Source organism: Calonectris borealis, chromosome 23 (genome assembly GCF_964195595.1).
Source record: "Calonectris borealis chromosome 23, bCalBor7.hap1.2, whole genome shotgun sequence".
Classification (NCBI taxonomy): Eukaryota; Metazoa; Chordata; class Aves; order Procellariiformes; family Procellariidae; genus Calonectris; species Calonectris borealis.
The window spans coordinates 6,592,106-6,617,561 of NC_134334.1; the positions used below are offsets into that span (position 1 = coordinate 6,592,106).

The window sequence follows — 25,456 nt, forward strand, 5'->3', positions numbered from 1 at the left end:
GTGTGAGTGAGGTGCAGGAAACTTTGAAGAGTGAACCTAGGCGTACTTTCTTGTGAAAATGGAAGTGTTTACATGTATGTCTTACGTATTTGGTACTTAGCTTGATTTGTAAAACCAAAAGGTCAAGGATTACAATTTGGTAAGTTCATATGCATCCACAAAATTACATGAGAACTCTTAAGTGCATCCCTGAGAAAACAAATCTATTGTTTTGCTTGCACGTGTCTTAATTTTGTGACTGTACAGCTTGATTGATTTATTTAAAGGTGGGGAGAAGCACCTGGCTATACTGTTAGTTGTCTTACCAGTTGAGCTGTGTTTTTATTATAGTTTGTTTCAAGATGCACGTATACTTAAAATTCACGTTTTGTCATACTTGTATGAGATACAAACTATGCACAGTAGCGGTGATGTTATCAACAGTTGACAAAGTAGATAGCAACTGGGAAAGGGAGAGCCTCCAACCAGCCTTCTCTCTAGCTTGTGTTTGCCTACGTGACATATTTCCCTTTAACTTGCTAACTGCCCATTAAGAGGTGAGGTTAAGACAGATGAGCTGAACCACTTTTGCTTCCACTAGATTCTGAAATACTATTGTCATAGACAAGCACTGTGAAATTATTTTACTGTTTACACACACTCTGCAAAAAGTTTCTGACCCAGCAACCTTCTACAAGGGGGACAGGGGGCGGGGAAACAAACCCTCAAACAAAAAGAAAAACCTTTCTCACTTACTACACTTCTCCAGTTTACAAAATCTGATCAAAACTTATTTTAGATAAACAAATGTACTTGAGAATATGTAGATAATGTAGGAGGGGAAAAAAACCCAGAAACACACCACCGCCTATAAGCAACCTTGCACTCGTGTTTTGTTTGGTAAGGGTTTTTTTTTTTTATGTGCTTATATAATGAAGCAACCAAATTGTTCTTTCGGGCGTATTAAAAAAAAAAAAACAACAAAGGATTTGTACATTTTTTAGACTGCTGTGTACCAATATCCCCCTGCCGCATTTGTTAACTGTTCAAATATGTGTGGTTTGGAATCAAAATAGAACAGTGTTCCAAACCCAAGTTGCTGGCTCCAGTTGAATATTCTGTTTAAGCATGCTGGGCCATGTAGACTCTTCCAAGCTAAGTACACAGAAACAGCTAACCCTGACGAATATAAGTTTATGGCAGTAACTGATCTCATGTAGTTTTGAACAATTGAAGAATGTGAGTTCATAAGCACGGTAAGAGCCATCTTGACCTTATCTTGAGACTGACAGCGTATGTGCAAGTTTCCGGTATTGGTGCAAAGTTGAGTCAACCAGTTAATTACAGTTGCATTTAAATAGCATGACACATAACCGTAAATTATAAGCCCCTTGCAATTCTCTAATTACATGGTTGCATTTTTAAAAAGACCTGAATTTCAGCTGCTTGACTTTAACCATTGGATCAGTTTTGAGTGAGATGAAGAATTTTAATTGAGGTTGTAGGTTTTCCTATAAGGCATGTTCTAATTCCAGCAAAGTTACTGAATTGAATAGGACTGAGGAGGACTCTGTCGCTTGTGATACTGTGATCATGCTACATGGATATAAGTCTCTTCTGGCTTCAAAATGAATTGATTTGTACTGGGACTAATGCAGCTAGCACAAACCCTGTGTTTGGAACATGGAGCCAAACTAACACGGCTGAGATGGAGACGATGGCTTTATAGCTTATGGTGGTAGTTTAAAAGGTGATGTGTTTAAAGTACAAGCAAATGTTTTTTAAATCTGACTTTAGGCTGGACTTTTTCAAGGTTAATCTTACAACTTATTATGTAATCATATAATTTATTATGCTTGTTATTTATGAATAAAGATGCCTTAATACTTTTACATTTTAATGCAGAGGAAAACATACAATAGTTGCAGCATACATCCAATTTATAAACAGTTAATGCCTGTGACTTGATACCTTTTTTTGAGTGGGTTTTATGTGTTCCAAGTACTCCAGTGTCACATATGAGAGTTCTGATTATTTCCATATTTGTCATATTCTGCCAAAAGTCTTAAAGACCAGTTCAAAACAGGAAAGCTGTTATGTCTCTAGATATGCTTGGAAAGCTCCCTCCTAGAAACGTGTTTTAAGTCCTAGTGCAGCACACGTAGAGAACATTTATATTTAGCTGTCTAACTTAACAAGTAGTGCAGGAAACTGCCATTATGGCTTTCTCTCAGGCTTCTGCCAGGTCAGTGCAAGTTTAAGATTATTCTTGAACTGTTGTTGCAAGGGTTTGTGTTCTTTTCTGATAGTCACAATGTGAAACTTAGAAATAAGGAGATAATTTCGTGACCTACCCATTTCTAATTAATTCTGTCAGGGAACTAGACTCTGTTAGTTAAGAATAGTTTGAGATTGGCAAGCCATTAATGGTCACAGAAAATTCTTATGTAAATATTTGATTCTTTTAAATGTACTTCACCTGGAAAGAAGCCTGTGCTAGTTGTTCTTTTGTTCACCATTTTCATGCCATCACTCGGAAATGTGCAGTGAGATTGCAAAGTTTGAGACAATGTCAACAGCAGGCGATTTTAATTTTTTTTTCCATCTCTATTAGCTTTGATTTCGATTGTAAGGTCAAAAGCAGTAGACGCGAGAGCCTGAGTAGATACTGAGAAGAAGAAGAAGAAGCAGAAAATGTGTACCTAATTGTATGGAACACCAACCCAGCTAATATACTGCAAAGAGAATATTCTCAAGGTTCTCAAGTTTTAAAGATAAATATTGCCTGAACCTTAACACCTCTGTCGGTGTCCCAAATTCCGTCCTGTCCTTGGACTTGATCTAGATCCGACTTCAAGAGTCTTTACAGTTATGTCAGTCATGTATGGGCCACGACTCTGGTGAATGAGGTGTTATTCTTCTCCTGGTAAGCCCTTCCTAGGATTTTTCCTAGAAGCCAGAGAGAAAATATATTTATCAGCTAGGATTAATTGTGTTGTGTAAATCTGGAAATGTTGCATACAGGACAGTTTAGCTGATTTATCAGTCTAATCTGCCCACACTTGGGCAGTGTGATTTCCTTCATATCCTCTTTCCTCTTTTTTCCCAGTGGGATAACAGGTCTTTATCATGAACTGTTTTCTCAGATGATCTGTTTTCTTTTGAGCAAGTTTGTCCCTTCTACTGCAGTGGCACCCTGCTAAATGGCTGCAGACATGGGCTTTTCCTCAGCGTTACCCTACCTCCCATCTTCAGTCACTGCTGAACCTGATTTTATGGGTTTACATTCTTCTGTCATTAGTCTATCCAGATTCTTCCATTGCTGTTGTTACTTTGAAATCCCCCCAGTCTGTAAGTTCCCATCAGTATTGTGTGAAAAGGGACCGTCATATCCCTCTTCTGTGACAAGCTGTGCTCTGCAAGTCATCCAAAATTGTGTTGGCTGGTTTTACTGCCATATCACATTGCAAATTGATATCCAGTTTTCTGCTTGCTATTTTCCCCCAAGAGTTTGTTTTTATGTTTTGTTTTATTTTACTGCTTTGCAAATATCTCCTTGTCATGTAATATTTGTGTTCTGGATTATTTTTCCCCAGATGAACCAGGTTGCAATTTTGTAGGTTGAATCCCATTTCATTTCCTGCCATATTTCTGACCTCTTCAGGCTCTTTAGTGCTTCACTGTCCTCACTGGAGTTTTAAACGCCTCTTAGTTTGTCCTCTCCAAATATAATTTTACATGCTGCTTTTACTAGATCCTTGAAGTTAAGCAAGCCTGGTTTTGTGCCCGCACATTTTGCAGCACCTCAGTAGACACTTCTCCCTGCTTTAGTCATTTTCTGTTACCAGTCTCATCTGCTCAGTATTCTTCTGTTAGGTTTTAGTTTGCTTCTGGTAACTTTGTGTAGTTCTGTTGGAGATCCTGTTCGGTTCTTCAGATGTCTACTCTTGCTTGTTGCCTACGTGAATGTAGATTTTCTTGAGGGGGAAGTAGTTCCTCAGACTGCAGCCCTGTACCTTTTCAGTATGAATAATTTCATCTAAAACCTTAATCTTTTTTCTGAAAATGCACCTCAGCTATTTTAGTTTCCTAACTGAAAAGAGACAATAATCAACCATTTAAGAGCTAAAATGATTTCTAAATAAATGAAGCTACCCTTAAAAAGGAACAGAAAATGGTTCTCTATTCCTTTTGCCTATTCAAAGAGTGCTTCTTACTGCCATGAGACGCTTCTGGCTTGCAGTTGTGACTATGGTTTTCTTTTCTACAGCTTTCTGTAAGAGTGATTTTTTTTTCCTTGCCCTTACTCAGAATTTCCAAAGGAATGACTCAGATTAGAAAGAACTGCAGTCTTCCCCAGACTACACAGAAGTAAGTCTCACATGCTGTACATCAAGAAATCAATAGGGCTTTTGTCAGAAAAGTCTCAAGTAATGATTATATTTGACTGTGAGTGGAATCCTGTCAAGACTGCTTTGCATATTCACTGCACCGGTCTACTTCCCGTAAAAGCTTTATGGAAGGAATTCAGGCAGTTGAGGCATGTGGTTACTCTTCTGCAGTGCCTAAAATCATGAGAATTGAGGATGGAGTGCACTGCCATCCCCTATTTAACTTCTGAATCTCTACATACTCATAGAGTGACTAATCCTAAAGAAGTCAGTCTTTAGTTAATAAAACTTATTATTTCAAAAAATAAAAATACAAATTTCAAAGTGATCTGACTTTAGAAATAAAGGTAGTAGAGTTAAGCCCAAGGAGATACAGGGGGGTGGCTTTTTTTTTTCTTTTTTTTCATGCCCCCCTCCAGGACTGACAAGCAGTTTTTTCCCTTTGCCTTCCTCCTCTAGGAGAAAGAGCTGAAGGGTAATTACTTGGGAGCACAGGCTCTGTTCTTCACAATAAAGCTGAATTTGCTCTGCGTGGTTGAAGAAAGTAACTCTGATGCATGTAGTTGTCATGATTTTTTTTTTAATCCACTGTATATAGTAAAAGAAAGATGAACCTTTAAAACATTCAGTCTGCTGAATCTATAGTTCTAGAGCCGCACGTACGATAATGTTAGATTTCCAGGACAATACATTGTTCATTGTGGGTAGGCACTGTCAGCTGCCTAGCACCCAACAGAAGTCTGGATGACTTGGAGAATACAAACTCTGCGCTAACATATCCCCCTCCCTTTTTAGAGGGTTGAATGGACATGGTACCCGCTGTAAAACCAAACTATAAGGGCTTTTTATGCATTACTGCAAATACCTTGCTTTATGTCTGAATAATGTTTCCAGGAGGTTATTGCTAGGTATCTGCATTACTAGATACCACTTATATTTGGAATATTTGTGAAAGCAGCTGTCTTTACAGTTGGTTGTCTTTGTCCCCTTTGTTGAAGTTGACTCAATTTAACTATTTGGAAGGAGTGAAAACAAAAAACCACAGTGTTCGGACCTACAGCAGCAACATAATACTTCGTTAATACTGTATAGATGTTGTTACTTTCACATCTGCTGTATATGAATGTTTTTGAGTAATAGGAGGTTTTAGAAAAAATAAGCAATTACTGGCTTGCATTAGGCAATGTTGAATCATACAGGTCTTACATTTTACATACATTACATCTGATTAGCCTCTGGAGCTTACGAGCTAGGCTTTGAGTAGCCGGGTCTGAGGTAGGAAATCTTGAAAACAAACCCCTTACCTACTTTAAAAAGACACTTTTTCAGGCCCAAGGGTTAAAGTTGCATTGTACTTCTGGGTGTTTATGCACCCTACATATTAGCAGAGAAGTTCTAGATGGTTTAAATTCCAATAGGGAGTGCTAATCCTTCAGTTAAAACTTCTGTAACTTCTTTTGTCTAAAGCCTTTTTGCTTTGCCATGACAGAACGTATTCCTGCTGTTAAAACTGAACGAAAGCCTGTTTTAAGAAACCTGTGTGGTCACTGGGTTTCACCATTGGTAACATGTCTGTTAACATTAAAAAAGGAGACGCTATGAGGGACTGAACTGTCATTCTACATACCAGCATCTATTTTGTAAGTAAGAAGGATTTTCCACTAAACCATCACTGTTTAACATGACGTCTGAGGGCAGAAAGATACCCTGGATGCATTCAGACTGTTGGTTAAGGGACAGAAAGGGACACGGGCCCTGGACGGGAACGTTGCGAGGGGAGGACAGGTGAGTGAAAATGGAGAACGTTGAAGTGAATAACACTGAGTAGCCGAGCATAAAATGTGAAATTATGTTTTTCTTTAGCTGTCCATTCATTATTAGCAGCAAGTAATTTCAAAAAAAATGAATGAATACAGAGTTCTTACTGTGGTAGTCTCCACAAAACCAAAATATTTACTAGCGCCTTGGTAAGCTACAACTAGAGGCAAGTATGTTTCCATCCCTGGTTAAAGGGTTCTGCACCCAGTGAAACTTGCATCAAACAAAGGACTGCTGCTATGGCTGGGTTCCGAACAGGAACCAGAGTAAGCTTGATTTTGTTGTGTATGATAACTGGTTTGGAAAAGGTGCGAGTTTGTGAGAAAAAGGCATTATGTTGTATTAGGCCAGTCTGGTTCGAAAGGAGAGGGGGCTGAAAATGGACACAACGCTGGCTCACTTCCAAATGCGACACTTCTGAAGGCATGGGGAACTGCTGCTTTTCGGACAGGCAGACGTTTGCAATAGGTAACTAATGTTTCCCGGTTAGGTTAAATCCAAGGCGCTGCCACGTAGGCCTGGCATAGGCCATCAGAAATTTAAGCAATTAAGAACTTCCATCTGAAAAGAGCTGATAAATCCTTCGTTGGATTTACCACAGATTTATTCTACTACTTACACTTCAAGTGACAATTAAGAGGACTGCATTTGTGACACAAAATGGAATTCTTACACTGTGTGGCCACCTCACAGTATTTAGCTATTAACGAAAAGGAATGCATCTAGACAGGGAGAAAATTTTATTTCCTTAGAAAATACTTGCATTTCTAGAGCCTGCATATTTTGTCTAATTATCTTGTATTTCAGCAAAAGCTTTTGGACACCAAGGCCAAAAAGTAAAAGGAACACCTTTTACTGTGTTGTATGCTTCCTGTTTTCGGGCATTCGTGTGTTTTTTAGATCCTTCCTTATTCAGAAAGCACTCCGCTAAATGATGCCGCTGTTTCGGTGTATTCTATGTAATAGTTTTTTGGGTTGAAACAATTACAGAGCGCGGCAGATTTAACTAGTCTGCAATGGTATCTCCTAGAATGGAATTGGAGAGACTTTGAAAAAGAAAAAATTATATTAATGCGTTAGCATCAGCAGAACAAACTAAAAAGTCATCAAAGACAGGCCAATAAAGTATTCACAATTTCCATTCACAAATCTACTTGCTTAGAATTAGGTGGGATAAGTTGAAAGCGTATGCGCACCAGAAACGAACAAAAGGTTTATTCAAAACAGACGTGTCTGTTGGAATGTACCAGGACAAATCATCAGACTGCATTAAACCAGTCGGACTCGATCCCCAGAATAGAAAAAAATTTAATACACATTCTGTGGGTTTTTATAATATCTTTTGGCCCTCTTACTAGTATTTTCAGTTCATAAAAATAGTAGGAAAGATGAAACTGGTGTAATGCAATAGGAATATAGCATTTGTTTATGTACTTATTTCTAAAGCAGAAATGGCACGAACTGCTCGCCAGTGGCTGTGTGACCTCATGTCCTGAAATACCTGCTGCTTGTGCCAAGGGGTGAAGTCTGGTACAGCAGGTCTGGGGCAGCTTTCTGGGAATCAGTTTTACTAGTCTTACACTGATGGAGGGAAGCGTAGGGATTTTCTGTAGTGAAGAATGAGTACGACGGTACCTCATATTACGTGCATAATCAGTGAGAGTCCTTGTGGTTTTCTGTGTATGTTTTTGTTTCTCCTGTGTGTATTTGGAATACCATCTTTCAAGTTGTCTTTCCATTTGCTTTCACTCCAGATGATTTTGCCTTGAGATCTTGTTAAAGGCTTCTTTACATCCTTAGTTTTGTGACCTGTATCAAGAAGTGGCCTTTAATTACCACAATAATAAAGCTTTGAGTAGAGAGTATCTGAGCATACCCAAACGTGGACTTTTTCCATTCTGAGACCAAATACAAAGATGTAGGAAATACCTGTTACACAAAATGAAAGTCTTCTCTCTTCTGCATACTGCATTTCCAGTAGTTTTGTGTCTTACTAGAATTACTTCCTACGTCTTCCTCCCAAGCATAAATATCACGGCATCAGGTGCTCTGAGGTTACTCCACGTTTAAAATGGCAGAAATACTAAATCATGCGGCTGGACAGGTAGTAGTGTTTGTACTGACAGGTTTTATTTTCAAATTAAAAGATACAGCGTTGCTTTAAAACTAATACCACTTCTAAGCAGTATTTTAAGCCAGATTAGTTGAGGTGCGTATTTATGTAGTAATTACAGGCTTACTTGAAGGCAAGGAACCTTGCGGCAAGGTGTGTGCTAACGTACTGCCAGGCTGTTTACCTGTCACTAGACAGATTTTTCCCTTTGTCACGAACGGCGAGGTTTTCTGCTCAGTCCTAGCCCAGAGCCTGTAGATGGGAGCCCAGGGCCTGCTGGGATGGGGTTTTACACTTGTGCTGTCCTTTTGCCCTTCCACTGAACTCTTTTCATTTCAGTCATGAGCAAACAGTCAGTGCCTGAACTAACAACCCTGCAATCCTCCAAAGCACGCCTCGCTTACAGTACCAAACAAAGGGAGGCCCGCGTGGGCCGGCCCAAGCCAAGGAATGCAGCTTCGGGGTTCTGCTCCATAAATTTAACCAGCACGACAAAAAGGAGATAATATGAGCCTTCGTGATGATCTGAAAGGGGGAGGTTTGTGTCCCATTGATTGCGGTCTGGCCTATTGCCAGGCCCCGAGCCTGACCGACAGTTGAACCATATCGTTAAGGCGTGTAATACAGCTCAAGTCTTGTACAGCAGCCAATGAGTACATATCCAGAGGGCAAAAGTTTATAAAGAGTTGAGGCTGTCCTGTTTAACCCTCTCACACTGCATGTAATATATACTGCTGCCATTCAGAAATAGTCACATTGCTATTAAAAATGTAAACCTTCAACTTTCTTTACTTGGAAAAAATACATGTGTGTCTGATTTCTAATGTGCAGCAGATTTATAAAGTGATCTGAGAAAAATATGTAAAACTGATCTTTTTTTTTTTTGCAAAAAAAAAAGTCCAACCCACTTTTTTTTCAGTACTACTTTATACATAGTTCCTTTTTTGTTCAGAGATGTCTTCTGCATTGTTCCACAAACTCTTTCGTACAGATGGAGCTATTTATTGCCTTGATGTCACCTCATTTAGCATGTGGCTGGTATTTTTATAGATAATTTTTTCACCTAATGTTGCTGTTAACATGTGGAACGCTCTTTATCAGTTTTGTAAGTACAGCCAGTTGATTTGGATTGTTCTTGCAACTGCTAACTTTAAAAACCAAAACAAACTTTCTGAGTAGCTTGTTGTTAGGTGAAATTTGTGCTAGAAGAGCTTGCTGTGCCTGTTGCAGCCCTAGTTGTACTAACTGGAAAGTAGATAAGGAGTCTGAAGAGAAAACACGTACAGTGGTCATAGTTCGTTTCACATAACTCTTCACGCACACCTAGCAGTTCATGTCCTGTTCTGGGCAGGACCTCTGGTTTGCTTTCCTCCCCAAAGAGGATTTGCTTTCCCAGAAAGATAGGAGTACAATATGGGAACGCTTCTGTTAACACGTGAAGTAAGGTGACCACGTTTGCATTTACAACAAATGGGCATTGCTTGGCCAGCACTGGTGGGTTTTGATGGGACCATTATAAACGTGAGCACAGAAACAAGACTAATGCTCCATCTACTACACTGCCCTGCCTGTCAGCAGACTGTATTCAAAAGTTGTAAGACCTTGCACTGTGCCCTGAGGCATAGTAACGTTACGGCCCTGGGCACTTTAATCTTCACTAAGGCATGTTCAGCTCATGTTTTTCAGATGGGTGTTTGCAAGAAATCCCTGCTAAGAACCGTATCTTTTACATTGAATCAGAATGTGAATGGGAGCATTTTTCAACACATTTGTGAGACAGGAAACTTTAAGGTGACAACTCTAGTCATCACTCTGTGATCAGTACAGGAAGAGTCTGGGAGAAACTGGAAACCGAGATGGCAGTGTTACGTTTTGTTAACTTAAGCTTGATGATATCAAAGCGCTGAAAAAACGTTCGTTAGCTGCACAGCTGTTACAGTCAGAGGTGGAGCAAGTGCCAAAGGTTGAGCACCGGCTGATGCGCAGAGTATGACTGGTGTAAGTGCCACGCAGTTGTCTAGTATGCAAACACATACAGCTTACGCAGATCTTGGATCTGTAATAGGGACATCCTAAGAACGTGCCGTTTGGGTGAGTACATCTGCTGTTTTTAAAGACATGATTCTTGAGGTCTTAATTGAGCTCTTCTTACTTCCTTTTGAACTTGGAGCCTGAAGAAGGTGTATACAATCATAAAACCAATGAATAGTTTTCAATTCTGTTTTGATCTTGTATACAAAAGAAAGGGGAAGGGGGGAGATGAGCTACATCTCTAAGAAGTAGGCAGGAACAGCCTACATGATAATCAGTTGCTTCTTCAGCATGCTGTGGTTCTCCTACAAGTATATTGGGTCAGCTAAAGGTCTTCAGCATCTGAGCTGGTAGATCCCTCAAAAGAGGAGGGATTTGACTGTAAGTGGGAGGTTTTAACCCTAGGCACCATTTATTTGCATGTTTCTGCCTGAAACTAGCATTTTGGGAACACATTTAACAAGCACAATATATTCCATGCATTTGCTGGAATAAACGGTGCATATAAGCTTCCTCAGATATGCAGTCAGCAGGGAGCTGTCTGGCTCATGATTTTACACATTCTTGCATCTAACTGAGACATTCTAATGCCAAATCCAACACTCAGACTGACTGCACTGCGTGTGCATTTTTAACACACCTTAAAAGCATCTGCGTCTGAATCGGTGAATGAATTCCATCGCAGAGCTGTGCCAAATCTCCGGGTTCAGGCATCAAGTCTTCAAGAAATTATCTGCCTATTGGGAACTGCACCCCCAAAGCCCAACACTGGGAAGGAGGCAACTGTACTTACCCTTTGAAATACAGCATTACCGCCTGCCAGCAGAGTCACAACGGAACATGAAATCTAGATTGCCATAGGTTTTTCTGAAATTGGGCCCAAGTCATTTAATGTTTGCAGACGCAGAGAACTAGCACATAAAAAAATGATGCTGTCTGTCCCCTTATGCTCAGGACATTCCTGCTTATCGCAAGGCTTCAACATTTGAAACAAAGTACAAAGTAAGTACATAAATGAGGAAAGAATTGTGGAAATAGTGGATTTTTAGTGTTTTGCAAAGATGTCATATGAAATACAGACCATATCAGAAATGGCTTTTTTTTTTCTTTTTTCATTTTTTATCCTTATGATCCTGTGGTGTGACTGCATCATCTGTAGTTTGTTGCTATGATGGCTGAACTTTTAGGCTCGTTTTTGAGGTATACATTGTTTAGCATTTAATTGATTCTGGCACTTCCGAGTATGCTTTACGCTGTGTCCTCCTATTGCACGTCTATGAGACAAGTACTGTCTTTGTCTGCATTTTGTGGAAATTACGTGCCTGGGATGATGACACTTATGGAAGGCTGCAGGTGCAATTCAGTCTTGAACTCAAGCAACTGTAGCAGCTATTTTAGTTGTTGCATATTTTATGATAGAAGATGTAAGGCTATTCCTCCTTTAACTTCCCAGATTAAGTCACTTCTTAATATCTGAAATGCACTAAAGCCTCCTTAGACAAAGCAGACTTTTTCTGGAGCCAAGTAAGTAACACGTTTGATATTATTTCTTCAGAATACTAGCAGCAATTGAATTGTTTCATAGGCTTGTATTACCTGCCAATTTTCCTTTGTTTGAACTAAGGTTGTTTTATAATTATTTCAAGGGGATAAAAATTGTTCCCAGGCTGAAAGTCAGTATGCCAAGTTACAGCCCAGAGCAGGCTTTTATCAATAAATTTTATGCAAACCTGAAAAAACAAGTTTACAATGGAAACACTGACAGAATTTGAGCTATACCAGAACCAGTAAGTTACTGCTTTAAATGGGTTGGAATGATGAGGTTGTTAAACTGGAACACCTTTATGAATGCGACACACTGATGACAGTTGCTGGAAGTTTTGGCAGCAAGAACTGGGTCTAGCTGAAGAAAATTATTACTAGAGAGTGTGGGGGAGAGCCCTGTGGCCAGAGGGATCTCTTTGGGGGGCTTAGGTGGCTGATGAGCACAGCAGTGTTCGTCAGCTAGAAGGGACTTGGGGTGTTGGTGACAGGCAGGCAGTACAGCAGGTGAAGGCTCTGTGAAGAGCCTCTCCCATTCAATACTGGTTTCAGATGCCAGAATTGCATCTCCTGGCACTTAGAGCTGTTGTTTGTGCGGGACTTGGGGTGTCCTTGCACTCCTCCAATGACAGATCAAAATCTGTACACATGCTCTATTTGGGCTTTTTGAACAGATTTGTAGTTGCCAGTGCTGCTCTCTTACCAAGAGGACAGATTAGAAATTCCACAGATACACTTTTTAAATGAAAAGTTGTAGTGATTGCTGTGTCGGTCATAGGGTTTTTCCTTGTTGCTTTTTTTCTCTGAGTTGCTAAATCTCCTAAAGTTGTTTTATTCTGAATAATTCTTCTAGGTGTGATACTGAGGAAACTGAAAGATGTAATAGCAAAACACACACACTTCTATTTGTACATAATTTTAAAAGTGCAATGTTTTGTTTTCACAGACGATCATCTGTTGATATACAAAGCTTGATACCTTCTGATTTTTATTTTTTCAATGTTTTTGTCAAAGCAATCTAGGCATACCTCAAGGAAGTTTTTAAAGTCCAAAAGATACTCAAAGATGAGTAACAGTTACTGTTCTCAAAAGCACCTCAGCAAAAATCACATCTATGTACCTGGTAGTGTAAGCCTGACAGGGTACCTGATGGGGGTAAACATGTAGTGAAGGAAAAAGGGTAAAAATAATTCTGTAAAACACATGATGTCTCTTGTAGAGTTTTTTCAATCTAAATTGGTAAATAATTATCACCAGTAATAACTGAACAACTTCCTTACATCAGTGGGTTGGTGATCTGTTTGATTACAAAACTTCTGGCTTAAAACTGGTCAACTGAATCACAAGAATTCTGTGAACTCTTACGCAAAAGCCAAGCAATTAACACTGTTAACTGTTTTTAGTGTGCATACAGTCATCTGAAATGAGATTCTCCAGTGTTCAGCTTTGTCTGAACAGCGAAGAACTGGAGTGTGTGCCTCAACCTTCTGACACCATTTCCAATCTCTTTGTGTCTTCATTCAGCAGCACTCTTCCCTGCTGTGACTAGTAGACGTGAGGGCATTTCTGTCTTGTATTGCCTTTGTGTGCTTATTAAAAAAGAATCAGCAAATCTGTTGAGTGCATGTTTAATGTAACACAGATGTGGGCACACCACCGTTCATTCTGCTTTACAAATCTTCAGCTTTTTGTATTTCATCAGCATTGCTTATTATTTACAGAATGTAACTTGAGACAGTAGAACAAATTTTTAGATTAAAAAAATCAAGTTGTGTGGAATGTTTTTAGCTGTCCAGACCAAACAGACCAGTTTGCCAAGGGGCTGATGGACTAAATCAATGCAATCAGAACACTAGCTCTAGTGGCACTTAGTTGAAAAGCAGCTGACCTGCTTATCACCAAGATGAGAATTATCTTTTATCACCAGGATGAACATTTTAGCGTGGAGGAGTAGTGGAGACAGTAAGCACTGTACTCTTAAGTACTTCTTCCATTTAAAAATACAATCTAAAAACCACCCACAACCAAACCCACAACTTGGAAACGGCCAAGCCCTTCAGAAATGCATTGTGGTGCCTAGTACTTTTGTAGTACTAGTACTTTCTCCCTTCTAAACCAGACATTAGAAACCAGTGTTCGCTGATCTTCTGGTTTCTACGGAACAGGTCTGATTAAAAGGCCCTATTCTTTCTTCATTTTTACATTAGTCTTGCTTGCGATGCTTCGGATACCTCTTCTCTCAGTACTACAGAATATTAGGGAAAACAGCACAGTTGAATGTTTATCGGAAAGATGGTTAATGTAAAAACCACTACGCAGTGTTGTTGCTCACTCCCATATGGATGGTTATCCAACTTTCCTGAATGCATAACAGGAAAATGTCTAAGTAAAAAGTTATTGATTGGCCAATAGTTAATTAAAAACTGTACATTGTGCTTCAGACATTCACTCTTTAAACTTGTCAATAGAAGCTACAGGTGCTGTAGAGAGGTTTAACAGCCAATGGGGGCTTCTTGGATAAGTGAAATTTTGCCATTTTACTGCTTTTGGAAGTTAGGAAGTAGGACAAACAGCAAGATGTGACCTACACTGGTTGGAACCCTTTAATTTCTTTGGAACTTTGCCTCAACATTTTGCGTTTTGTGATGGCAAATGCATACTTTTGTTTACTACTTTGTAAGAATCTAATAGGTCAAAACAGGCACTTATTTGTTCACCTTTGGTGTAGGTTCAGGAAGATAATAATACTGTCATGTAACTGCATCTGGTACAGATGAATTCTGTTTATACCTAAAAAATCTAAAGGGCGGGAGAGGTGACTGCTTCAGAGTCGTAGTACTTAATAGTGAAGTTCTAACCACTGCATACAGCTGTTATTCAGTGGAGTAATTTTAAGTCGTACATAGCTTGTGGAAGTCATCTATTTACCTAGTGTTTAGGTTATTCTGATTCAGAAAAGTGCTACTCATGGAAGAATACAGTTTTAAGACATTGCACTTTTTGCAAGTGAGGAAAAACTAAGTACCTTTATGCGGCAAATGGCAATTTTCATACTGGCATTTTTTAGCCTGGATGCATAACACCATAATTAACTAATGAACTAATTAACCAAAACAGAAAGCAGTGCGGCAGGATAGGTAAAGCAGTGAGAACATCTGTCAGCAGAGGTAAAACTGAAAATTTGACTGATAACGTTTTACTGGCACTATTAATGACAACATTTGTTATGGTTTCTTAAGCCCCTACTCTGTTTCGCATTCTTTTAGTTGGAGAATTTCCACTCTTCATTTCATCCTCCCTGCTGACAAACTGACTTTCCATCTTAGTGTAACCATAGTTCAGCTGAAGTGAAGTCAAGAGCTTTGTGTCTCTCCTGAAGTTTCTCTCAAAGAGGATCAGCAATAAGCACTACTTCAGAGCCACTGTAATTTGTTACGCAGGTCAGGGATGTAATCACCTCATTAACAAAATCAGAACTTACCAGACAGTCATAATGTATTACAAAAATAAATTGGCTGATGTTTTTCTCTGCCGTGCTGGAAAGCCAGTATCTTTGGCTTCTATACCTTGTTTGCAAAATACGTCGTTGATATCAGACAGAGCAATGATAGCCAAAACTCCCTGAGGCCAGTCACCCACGGGGAGAGCAGCAAAGATGATACTAAGTCATGAATGACATGTAAGAGATTCTGATCCAGTAACATTTAGTGCAGCCAAGAAGGGAAGGGGCAAAAAAACTGTCTGTCGCCATTGAAAGGCAAGGGTGTCGAAGACTCGAAGAAAACAAGTTTTAAAAGGGTGCATGGGTTTCAAGTCTGGGACAGGACTGCTGAAAGGGAAAGGTAACAAAGAAACAAGGCTCCAGAGAAAACATCTGCAGAAAGCAAAGCTTAGAAGGCAAGTACTCTGTGTGCTAGTGCCAAGGAGCTTAAAAAGAAAACGCATTGTTACGTGGGATATTTTTCGTGTCTTTTGATCAAAAAGGATAGAAGCAGTTCATTGTAGAGGATCTGTACAAAGCGTGAAGATGGGAAGTAGAGAGCACTAATCAAAAATGGTGAATTTGGCTTGGAAAACTACTAACAGCAGTAGCCCGAAAGAGATATGAAAAAGCATGCAGCAGACCCAGAGTGGTGCTGTTGGGAAAGGACAGAGAATAAAGCAGGGCTAGGCAGCCTGTAACACAATTCTTCAGGGGTAGGGCGTTCCAAAAGCTTAAAGGAATTCAGAATATTATTTTTTAACAAAATACTTCTAAGGGAGGAACCTAGCCTGCAGTTCCTTAGCACTATGGCCAGTATCAACCTCTGATGTTTGTTAGGCCACACGCGTGTGACTTTTATTATTGTCATTTTTTAATAGATGCTCAAGAAAGGTAAAGTATGCTAAACCCTACTACGGAAACTCTTAATTAACCGTGGATTTTTCTTTTGTCTTAACTTAACTGCATGTTCCTATTTCTGTAACCCTTCAATTTTCAAAGGACTGACACTGTCCATCAATGTGAGCTCTTTCTAGGTTGATGCGCTCTTGGTCTCTGTAGAGAAGTGAGAAGAAACAGTCAAATCAGTAAAACTCTGCTGATAAATAGGTCCCAAAATCTGCAGAGAGTATACTCAGTTTAGGTAGCTTCTTCCTATTAATTTAGCACACTGCCCCTTAATTGTAGAGGAAAACTGGGAGATACTTCTTTGAAATGTAAAACTATATGAAGAGACACCGTGTCTTCCAGATCAAGTATTACAGAATCTATATGCTGTATTTGTGAAGACCTTGTATTTTTAAAGGCTTTGTCACACCTCATATTTCAAAATAAATACAACTTTGTATGTTGACAGGTTTAAGTGGAAGGAAAAGCACGGCTGTTGCACTAAGTCATTTTTCTGCATCTATTTTGCATGCAGGACACAAGCGGAGAGAGTGAGAAAGCCACGCTGCTGTAGAGGGCCTCAAGGGCTCTTGCCCCGCTATTTAGAAAGTCAAGCAGAAGGACAAGAACAGCTGTTCAAACTGACTGACAACATTCAAGATGAGTTGTAAGTACCGACTTACAAGTTACTTTAAGTAGTTCTGTTTGCTGCCCTTGTATCTTCATGTCTTTGGGGAAGAGGGACTAAAACCGCTTTACACACGTGCGCGCACACATGCACATACACTTCGTTCGTTTTCTCTTGGTACCGATTAGCAGCACAGCATGAGCACCTGATGACTTCCACAGTGGCCTGTCCACCGGCTGGATACTAACGTCACTGCAGGTGCCACAAGGGCTCCTCTGGTTCACTTGTTGCGAACTGCCATTGATCGCACATCACATAGGGGCTGTGGAAGAATCGGAGCCTTGGTCTGTTGACTCCTGCTCCAATTAATGTCCCTGGTCCCCCCCTTACAAAAGATGAAATCTCAGCAAGTTTCTAAGTAATCATTAGTCCATTTAACATGCATAATACATGTCCAACCCTCATGTGCATAGATAAGTGTGTATTTTAACCCCGTACTGCCCCTCCTCTGTAACGTGCACACAGGCAGAACTAGCATCTCTTCCCTTACTTGTCCCGTATCGTCTGTTTCTCACAGCCCAAAGCCTAGGAGCGTGGCTAGCGATTCTCTGGTAGCAACACAGGAACCACCACTGACCTGCACAGAGGGCACTCTGAGGGGGCTCTGGTGTAGATGTGAGAGAAGCTAACTTGGGTGCCTGTGGTACGTGGTATTCCTAAGCTGTGGCTGTTAACAGTTAATGACCAAAATAACCTGCAACATTCCGCTCCCCCCAAAAAGTCAATACTGAATGATTTGCAGGGGTAATACACTAAAGGCGCATCTAAGTTTGAATGCCCGGGATATGGGTTCATGAAAGCAAGTGGAAAGAGTGTATAAATGTTACTAGTGGTCAGGTTTGAGAGTATGAAGAAAATGGCATACAGAGTGAACATGGAAAGATATCTGTACGTTTGTTTCTACAGGAGATGTCAGTTTGTTGGACTGGGGTCTTAAGGCATAATTCATTACTTAACTCGATCTCTACCACAGTTACCTGAACAGCTGTTCTCAGTGGATACTGTTTTGCATCTATTATCCATCGGCGTATCTGCCAAGGACAAGTAGTTAGAACTGTTGCTGGTGAAGCTCGTAGAGGCAGGTACTAATTCAGCAGGATATCTTGATTTCACCAGTCTCAATGATCAGGCTGTGAAAGCCATGTGCCACTCTAGATTCTGTCTTCAGCTGCCTGTGAGGAAGAGTGTGTAATCTGCCGCTTGCTTGCGGCCCTGTGATCTCACACTCTCGTTATCCCGTTTTCATCTCTTTTAAGCATCTTTATGCACATACAGTCTGGCTCTTAGGTAGGGAGAATTGAAAGACAGCAATTTGCGACCAAAAAAAAATTGTCAACTTTTTGCAAGTGTACCCCGTAAGCGATCAGTGGGCTTTTGTCATCGAGTCACACTGTTCATTCACTGTGACTTTCACCATTAGGAACATCATTCAACAAGAACACAGTGTTTCTTGTCATGGAAAATAAGTACAAAATTATGCCTCTGACTTTTATCCTAGTATCATAATCAGAAACACATTTAAAGACCTGATTATTTGCATATTTTCCTTCAGAGTTAAATCCATAAAAGGGGGTTTAATACCTTGCTCTACTGTTCTAACTAAATGTTTCCACATTTTTTTCCAGTTAGGCTCACTGTTTCACTTCTGGAAAATATTGTGTAATTACTTCCTGATGTTGTTAAAAAACCCACAAATTCGCCAGAGATCTGGTTGCTTCTACTTTGTTCTATTGGATCATGTTTCATTTAATTTTTCATTTTATTAATTTGAGATTCTTTTTAATCGTGTAGAAGTATGGGTTTAAAAAATAGTAGTATCTTGAAGTAGTATCTTAACAGGTTAAATACCCGTTTTGAGAACTAGACACAGAGAAGAAAGTAACGGTTGGCAAGAGAAAATGGGTAATGATGCATGACTCAAACTTAGAACAAAATGTAGAGCTTGAACTACAAATTAGCTAATGTTTCTGTGCTTCACCATTAAATCACTGACCTCCATTTCCACTCCTCAAAATATATACATGACACCAGTAAAAATCTTGTATGGAAAATCAGATATATAATCTGTTGTCCTTATGGAGAAAATACAAACCCGTGGTCTGATTAGCCAGTTGCTTCCACTGAACTTTATAGTAGCTTTTAGTGCTTCAGTTCTCTCCATGGATGTCCCCCATATAGCAGGCTGTAATACCATACATCAGGAAACAGCTGCTCTGCTTTTGTGGGTATACAAAACCTTCTCAAGTTTCTCAACTCTGCTGTGACAATTGCTAAGGACAGTGATACAGTAATAGGGGTTTCTGATAATCACCTTTTAATCTTCTTTCCCCGCTGGAAAAGAAGCAAAGAAAGCCAATGTGCCAGCAAGTTTCCTCTGGTTCCGCTTCTAGTGGAAGTCTGACCTGAGTCAAAGCTAGGATCTCTGTAAAATACTGTACTTGCTTTTACGTGCCTGTTGTAAGGAACAAGACCATTATTCTGAAGGCTATAATGCTGCTCTATTTTAAAATTAAGTTTTCTATGACACTTCATAAAAAATACCACTCTCCATCCTAATTAACTTATTTCAAAGACAAAACCTTACCCCAGAGTGTTTGAACTCTGATGGAAAACTGAGGGGCAATTGCTAGTTCAGTAACGGTGTTAACACTGCCTTTCATCTACGTTTTTTTAAGCTGAAATACACATTTTTGTCCATTTTGTTTTACTTAAAGGAACACAGTTCAATTATCCTGTCCTGTAGTTTCATCCAAGGTTAGAGCTGGGCAAAGTACGTTACAGGCCTCTTTTTTAACAGGATGGCTGTGCTCTTCTCAGCACTTAAATGAAAATACAAGTTGTTAACTTGAGTAAGTGCGTATGCCTTTCTCAAGTTTATGGAAGCAATGGCTAGGAGGCATAGGGCAGGAAAAAGACCAGTTCAGTGCAGAACACCATCTTTTAGAGGACTATTAATAGAAAATTACTGGAATTATTCTTTTGTACCACAAAAAGAAACCATGATCTGACCTCTTGAAACATTTTTGGCTATTAAAATTCCATTTATAGCTATGGGTTTATTTGGATATAGCTCAGAGTAATTTGTGCAAAGTGTTACTTAAATGGTAGAGCCAACAGTAGTTTTGGAGATGGTGAGCGTCTCTGATCTACCAAAAACTCCTGGTACCAACAATCTTCATTGATTGCAAAGACAGTGGAGCATTCTGCAGAACGTATTAGGACAACAGCAGACAGACTTATACAAGCAACGGTTCAGAAAAACTAATTTTGAACCCACCTGAGAGCGTGAGAATCTTAAGTTTTACAGATATGCTTCTACTGCTGTGGGTTGTTGACAGAGCATTATTATACTATTTAGCACTCTTTCTTGGTTACAATTTCATATTTAATTTTCTGAATTTTTCAGCATTTAGAAAACCCCACTAACGAGGTTCATTTTAGTAGTATATCAGAAGTGAAGCAGCATTTGTGTGTGAAATATCTATTTCACTTTTGCGTTCCTTACTGCTGTTTTTTTACACATCAACCTTTTCAGCCATTATAATTCTCAATATTCTTAACTCACTCTTTTCTACCTCCACTATTCATCACTCAGACTAATCTCTCTGGGGAAACCTGCTTGCTGCTTAACCTTTCACCCCAGTGTTAAACAGCTAATTTCTCTTTTCTAGCTACTGATCCAGGCAGCAGGTTAAACTTGTTTTTTGTTTTCAAAGGCAAGGGAGGTGTGTGGTAGAAGGAAGCACAGTAGGTTTACAATGTGTAGAAGGATAATGCTCATCATAAACTTGACACATATCAGCAATGGAACTGAACTTACAATTAAACTTCAGTATTAGGACTTGCAGTATTCCAATGCAAGGAAATTACTCTTCTTAAAACTTGTTAAAGGATATTTTTATATGCCCTTTTAATGTCCAAAGCCAGAAGCCAGGCATCTAGCACTAATATTTGATTTACAGCATGATCTTTTTTAACTGGGTGAGAGGGTACTTCATCAGCTTGAGTTTTAGAACAGTTTAAATTAAATACAGATGAATTGTACATGTTATGCTATTAGTTTTTCTGAAAGACTTCTAAAGGTCACTCAAAACATAACAGGTGAAGACATTTGTTAGTTTTCTATTTTTAGCTTCAAGTGAATAATTTTACTTTTTTTCTTTTTTGCAGCTTCATAGCAGTGGAGAACATAGACAGCTACTGTGTTCTCATTTCATCTAAAGCTGTTTATTTCCTAAAGAGTGGTGATTACACAGACCGCGAGGCCATCTTCCTAGAAGTCAAGTATGATGATCTCTATCACTGCCTTGTTTCAAAAGACCATGGGAACGTGTATATACAGTTGACGAAGAAAGCTGTTAATACAAGTAGTGGTGTAGCAATGCCAGGCCCATCACAACAAAAGCCAATGGTAAGGATCTAGCACCTATTGTTTCATTCATGTGGGGGTTTCTTTTCCCTTTTATGCATGTACTGGTGCTGAAAGTGTTTGTAGTCATTAGTGTTTGGTTTCCTGTGCTGCATAACAATGAAAACTTTGTTCTGTCAGCAGTGAAAATAGCTGCTGCCGAAAAGATTTAGGCGACAATAGAACTTGCCCCCTAAACTCCTGAGAAAAGCTGAAGGCAAAATCTAATATATTCCTGCAGGCAGAAAAGTTACAGTAGGAAATGTGTATTTACCTGAGAAAGGCTTTTAACTTTACAATGCATATGTGAAACTTAAGTACTTTGCTGTCTATTTACTCTAGTCTTCTCCTATACACAGAATTTTTTTACTGTAAAGTGTCTAAGATTGGAAAGAGTGTTTATGTCATGCATGTAACAGTTAATCAGAACTCTCACTTCTAAAACCCGTTACAGAGGTTTTTTTGCTTCATTACAGTAGTTGCTCAGGGGTCTGTTTTACAGACAAGGTCACAAGCTCACCCCTGACCCAAGTCAGTTTACATTCCAAACAGACAAGCCGGATAAAAGGTAGGAGGGGAAGCAAAGGAAATAACTTCAAATATTGCAAGATGTTTCTGCTCTCATTCTAAAATACCTATCTCTATTTACCTGTCTCTCCCCTTCTCACTTCTTCCTTACTTCAGCCTCAGCACTGAGAAGGAATCTCCACTGAAACGTTTCTGTTCCTTACAGGAGACTTCAAACCTAATCCCTTCAGTTAGTGAAGTAATAAAAAATATATTCTGCTTTAGATGATAGCAGTACCACATTAAGAAAAATCACATTTCTTTTTGCAGGTGAAAGTGAAATCTGAAGTTCTTGCAGTAAAGCTGTCTCAAGAAATAAACTATGCAAAGAGCCTTTATTATGAACAACAGCTTATGTTAAGACTCAGTGAAAATCAAGAACAATTAGAGCTGGACTCTTGAAACCTCCTCCTTACTGCCAGAGTGAATTGCAAGTATCAGTCTGGAGCTGATGGTATTTTGTAACTAGAGAAAGTACCACATGGGAAGGAAATAAATACGATTTTAGTATTTAGCTAAATGGAATCATTGTGCGTAAAAAAACAAGTGAGGTGGGCTTTTTTTCTTTTTTTAAAAAGCATTAATTGTATAACAAAGATATAGCTGAAATGCATTTGGTTCTGGGAGAAGCTCTGTATTTTGCTAACATGTATATATGTAAAAGTGTTTCATGTAAATAAGAAAGTACAGACCAGGGTGTTGGTATAAATAGACGTCTGTTTACTGTGTAAAGAAATTAAAGGAGCTATACCAAGTCTTACTGCACTACCTGAAACTAGCCATTCTCTCTTTTTTTCTTGAGAAAGCTGATTTTCACAGTGCAGGAATGTAGATAAAAGTTTAAAAAATAAAATAAAATTAGGAGTTAATTGCAGCTGTTGGAGCACAGACATCTCCTAGTTTGGAGCTTTAACACTGTGATTAGGGTGCATTGTTTGGGGTTGTTTGTTGGGTTTTTTGGGTTTTTTCTTAAAGCACTAGTACAGCTAAATGCACGTATGCCTAGTGTTCCACTGAAATTTCATCCTCGTTTTTAACAAAAATAATTGCGTTTTGTTAAATATTGCAGTGAGGACTCACTAATTCAATTACATTTTCAAAATATTAGGAAACGAGAAGCTGATTCTGTTGGGAATACAGCACTCAAACCCAGTAAAGTCTGTGCCTCTGAAGGCCCCTGCTTCTAAGTTGTTTTTAAAATAGTTTAAGTGAGCAGCCTTAGAAATTGAAATCCTTAACTTCACTTTTTTCCTTCACTTGGCTTGAGTAAGTGTGTATCGTTGGCTGGTTAGTGTGGAAGTCTGCTAGCACTGGAAATGCTGAGGGGTAGGAGGAGAGGAAATCACTGCATCATTTGTCTTCATGACAACCTCTTCAAAATTAAACTTTTTTATATAGTAAAAATAATATGCTTTTTCAAATGTCGTACATCAAATCAGTATTTGTCTCATCACCTTTAATCAAACTGAAGATTGAGGAATGCGTGTACTTACATGCCTTTATTCACAAAAACTAGGAAATCTCATTTTCATGTTTGCTCCCTGGAGATAATTCAGCAACTGTGCTGAACGTCTGCATGCGCTACTGCATTTTGCTGTGCCAGGTTTAAGTGTGAATACACAACTTTCCTAAAACTGCTAAGTAACCTACATTCTAAAAGCATTATTTTGTAAACCTTTGACTCCAAGTAAGGAGCCCCCTATAGCTTTACTTTCAACTTAGTTTACCTTTTAATATCCTTTCATAAAGGCATACAGGAATATTTTTAAACTGAAGGTTAGAATTAAACCAACTCTCAACTCCTGTAAAGTGAAAGGCAGAAGATTATTGTCTAAGGAGAAAATGTGGTATCAGTCGATGTGTGTATGGTCTGTGACTGGAAATCAAAATCCATAAAGGTCCATTACGCAAATGAAACTGATTTAATGCATCACTTTTGTATATTTCTCTGTATAATTTTTAAGTAAAATACAGAATTCAACAAGTGCATTGGCTCAACAGTGCTTTAACATGTCAGTCCTGTTGGACTCTGCTACCAAGACTCCCTGCTTCCCTCCCCTGGAAAATTCTTTTTTAATGCGGCAAATATCTAGCTGCTAAAGATGGTAAGTAGATGGGGAAGGAAAATAAAAAGCAGTTCACAGCTTGGTGTTGAGAATTTACAGGAGAATGGCTTGAATACTTAAGTTCTGTAACAATTATATAAGGAGCTGCCATGCAAACACCTGAAAAGTAGTTAGATAGTACACCCTTTGAGTTACCTGAACTCAGGGAGCCACAGTAGGTAACGGGTCTAATTTGTGTATTTGTTTATTTCTTTTGGACTGTGCTTAACCTGTTCTTTGGTAATGATCAAACAGAACATACTTAAACCTTTGAAAAGTGTACCCACTAGCCTAGATGTGTATGAGTACCATGGACCATACCTGGCTTAGGTTATTCCCATATGTTATGATGCTGTTCCTGATACCGTGCTCCTCTCCAGTTCGGTGGCTGAAGTTGCTGACTCGTCTATAGACAAGGCCAAGTTTTCTCTTAAGGGTACACACACAGTGCTGATCACAAGGAGCGATGTACGGACATAGTTGAAAGAAGCATATTGCCTCATTTAGCATTCCAAAACAAATTGAATCTTTGTTTTTTTAAAAGCGCAAATGATGTTATTTATTGCTGTAACCCAACTATTTTTATATAACTTCAGAACTCTTACTGTGGACTTCCTATTGCTATTGGCACTACTAACATCATTACTCAGTGAATAAATATAACTTTCAGATTCCAGGAGCCATACTCAAAAATAGTTTTCAGAGGGTGTGGAGAGTAAGCGCAAGTCTCCAGCGTTCACGCAAACTCTTCAGAACTCAAACACAAGCTGTAAGCAGACAATACAACATAATAGTTCCATTTACCAAATTCTGCAAAGTTCTTCAGATTCTGAGCCTTCTGAAGACAGTACGCTTACCACCCTTAGCTGGGTTTCATTGGAGGAGGTGTGACTGCTGCAGCAATAAAAGCAGATTCAGTCTTCAGATTTCAGAAGCTGGGGAGGAGAAAATTCACTGATGAGAGACAGTAACACAGCTTTCTCCCCCCTGCTCACTGTCTTTAGCACACAGCCAATACAATTCAGGAAAGATGATGCTTTTTCATACCTCTTTGCTCAAGTCTTTATAAAAACACACTAGAGTGTTCACCTTCACACTCTAATAAAGATTAAATAACCCATAAACAAGGCAGGTAGTATTTCAAAAACCCTATAACCCATGCAGTGATATGCTGAGGTCAAAATACTTTGCTTCAGCCCGTTAGCTTTGATTTTACCTATATTTTGCTGAGAACTGCACAACTTGCTCTCTGCCTACCCTGACCAACTTTGTTTTCTTGCTGGAGTTGCTACTGAAGAAATGTAAAATAAGATTATTGACATAAGAGTTATTTCACCATAATTCTGGAGAAATGCAATAAATTGATTCCACCCACACTCTTCATGTGCCTTTGCTTGCAAAACCATTAATTATGTGCGGGAACAGAAAATGACTGTAGAGGCCAG

General features: G+C 39.1%; 1 protein-coding gene across 7 annotated transcripts in view; it reads left to right on the forward strand.

Moving 5' to 3' along the window:
- Positions 1 to 23,893, forward strand: part of VPS13D (vacuolar protein sorting 13 homolog D) — a 109,808-nt gene extending 85,915 nt beyond the window's left edge. For all 7 annotated transcript variants that reach the window (XR_012677083.1, XM_075172527.1, XM_075172528.1 and 4 more), the window contains 3 exons: positions 16,779 to 16,910; positions 21,102 to 21,342; positions 22,177 to 23,893. Coding sequence is in view for 6 of the 7 variants with exons in the window: in XM_075172527.1 (XP_075028628.1) it covers positions 16,779 to 16,910; positions 21,102 to 21,342; positions 22,177 to 22,308 (505 nt within the window). In the remaining variant the exon portion in view is untranslated. The remainder of the gene's footprint in view (positions 1 to 16,778; positions 16,911 to 21,101; positions 21,343 to 22,176) is intronic.
- Positions 23,894 to 25,456: the final 1,563 nt, after the last annotated feature.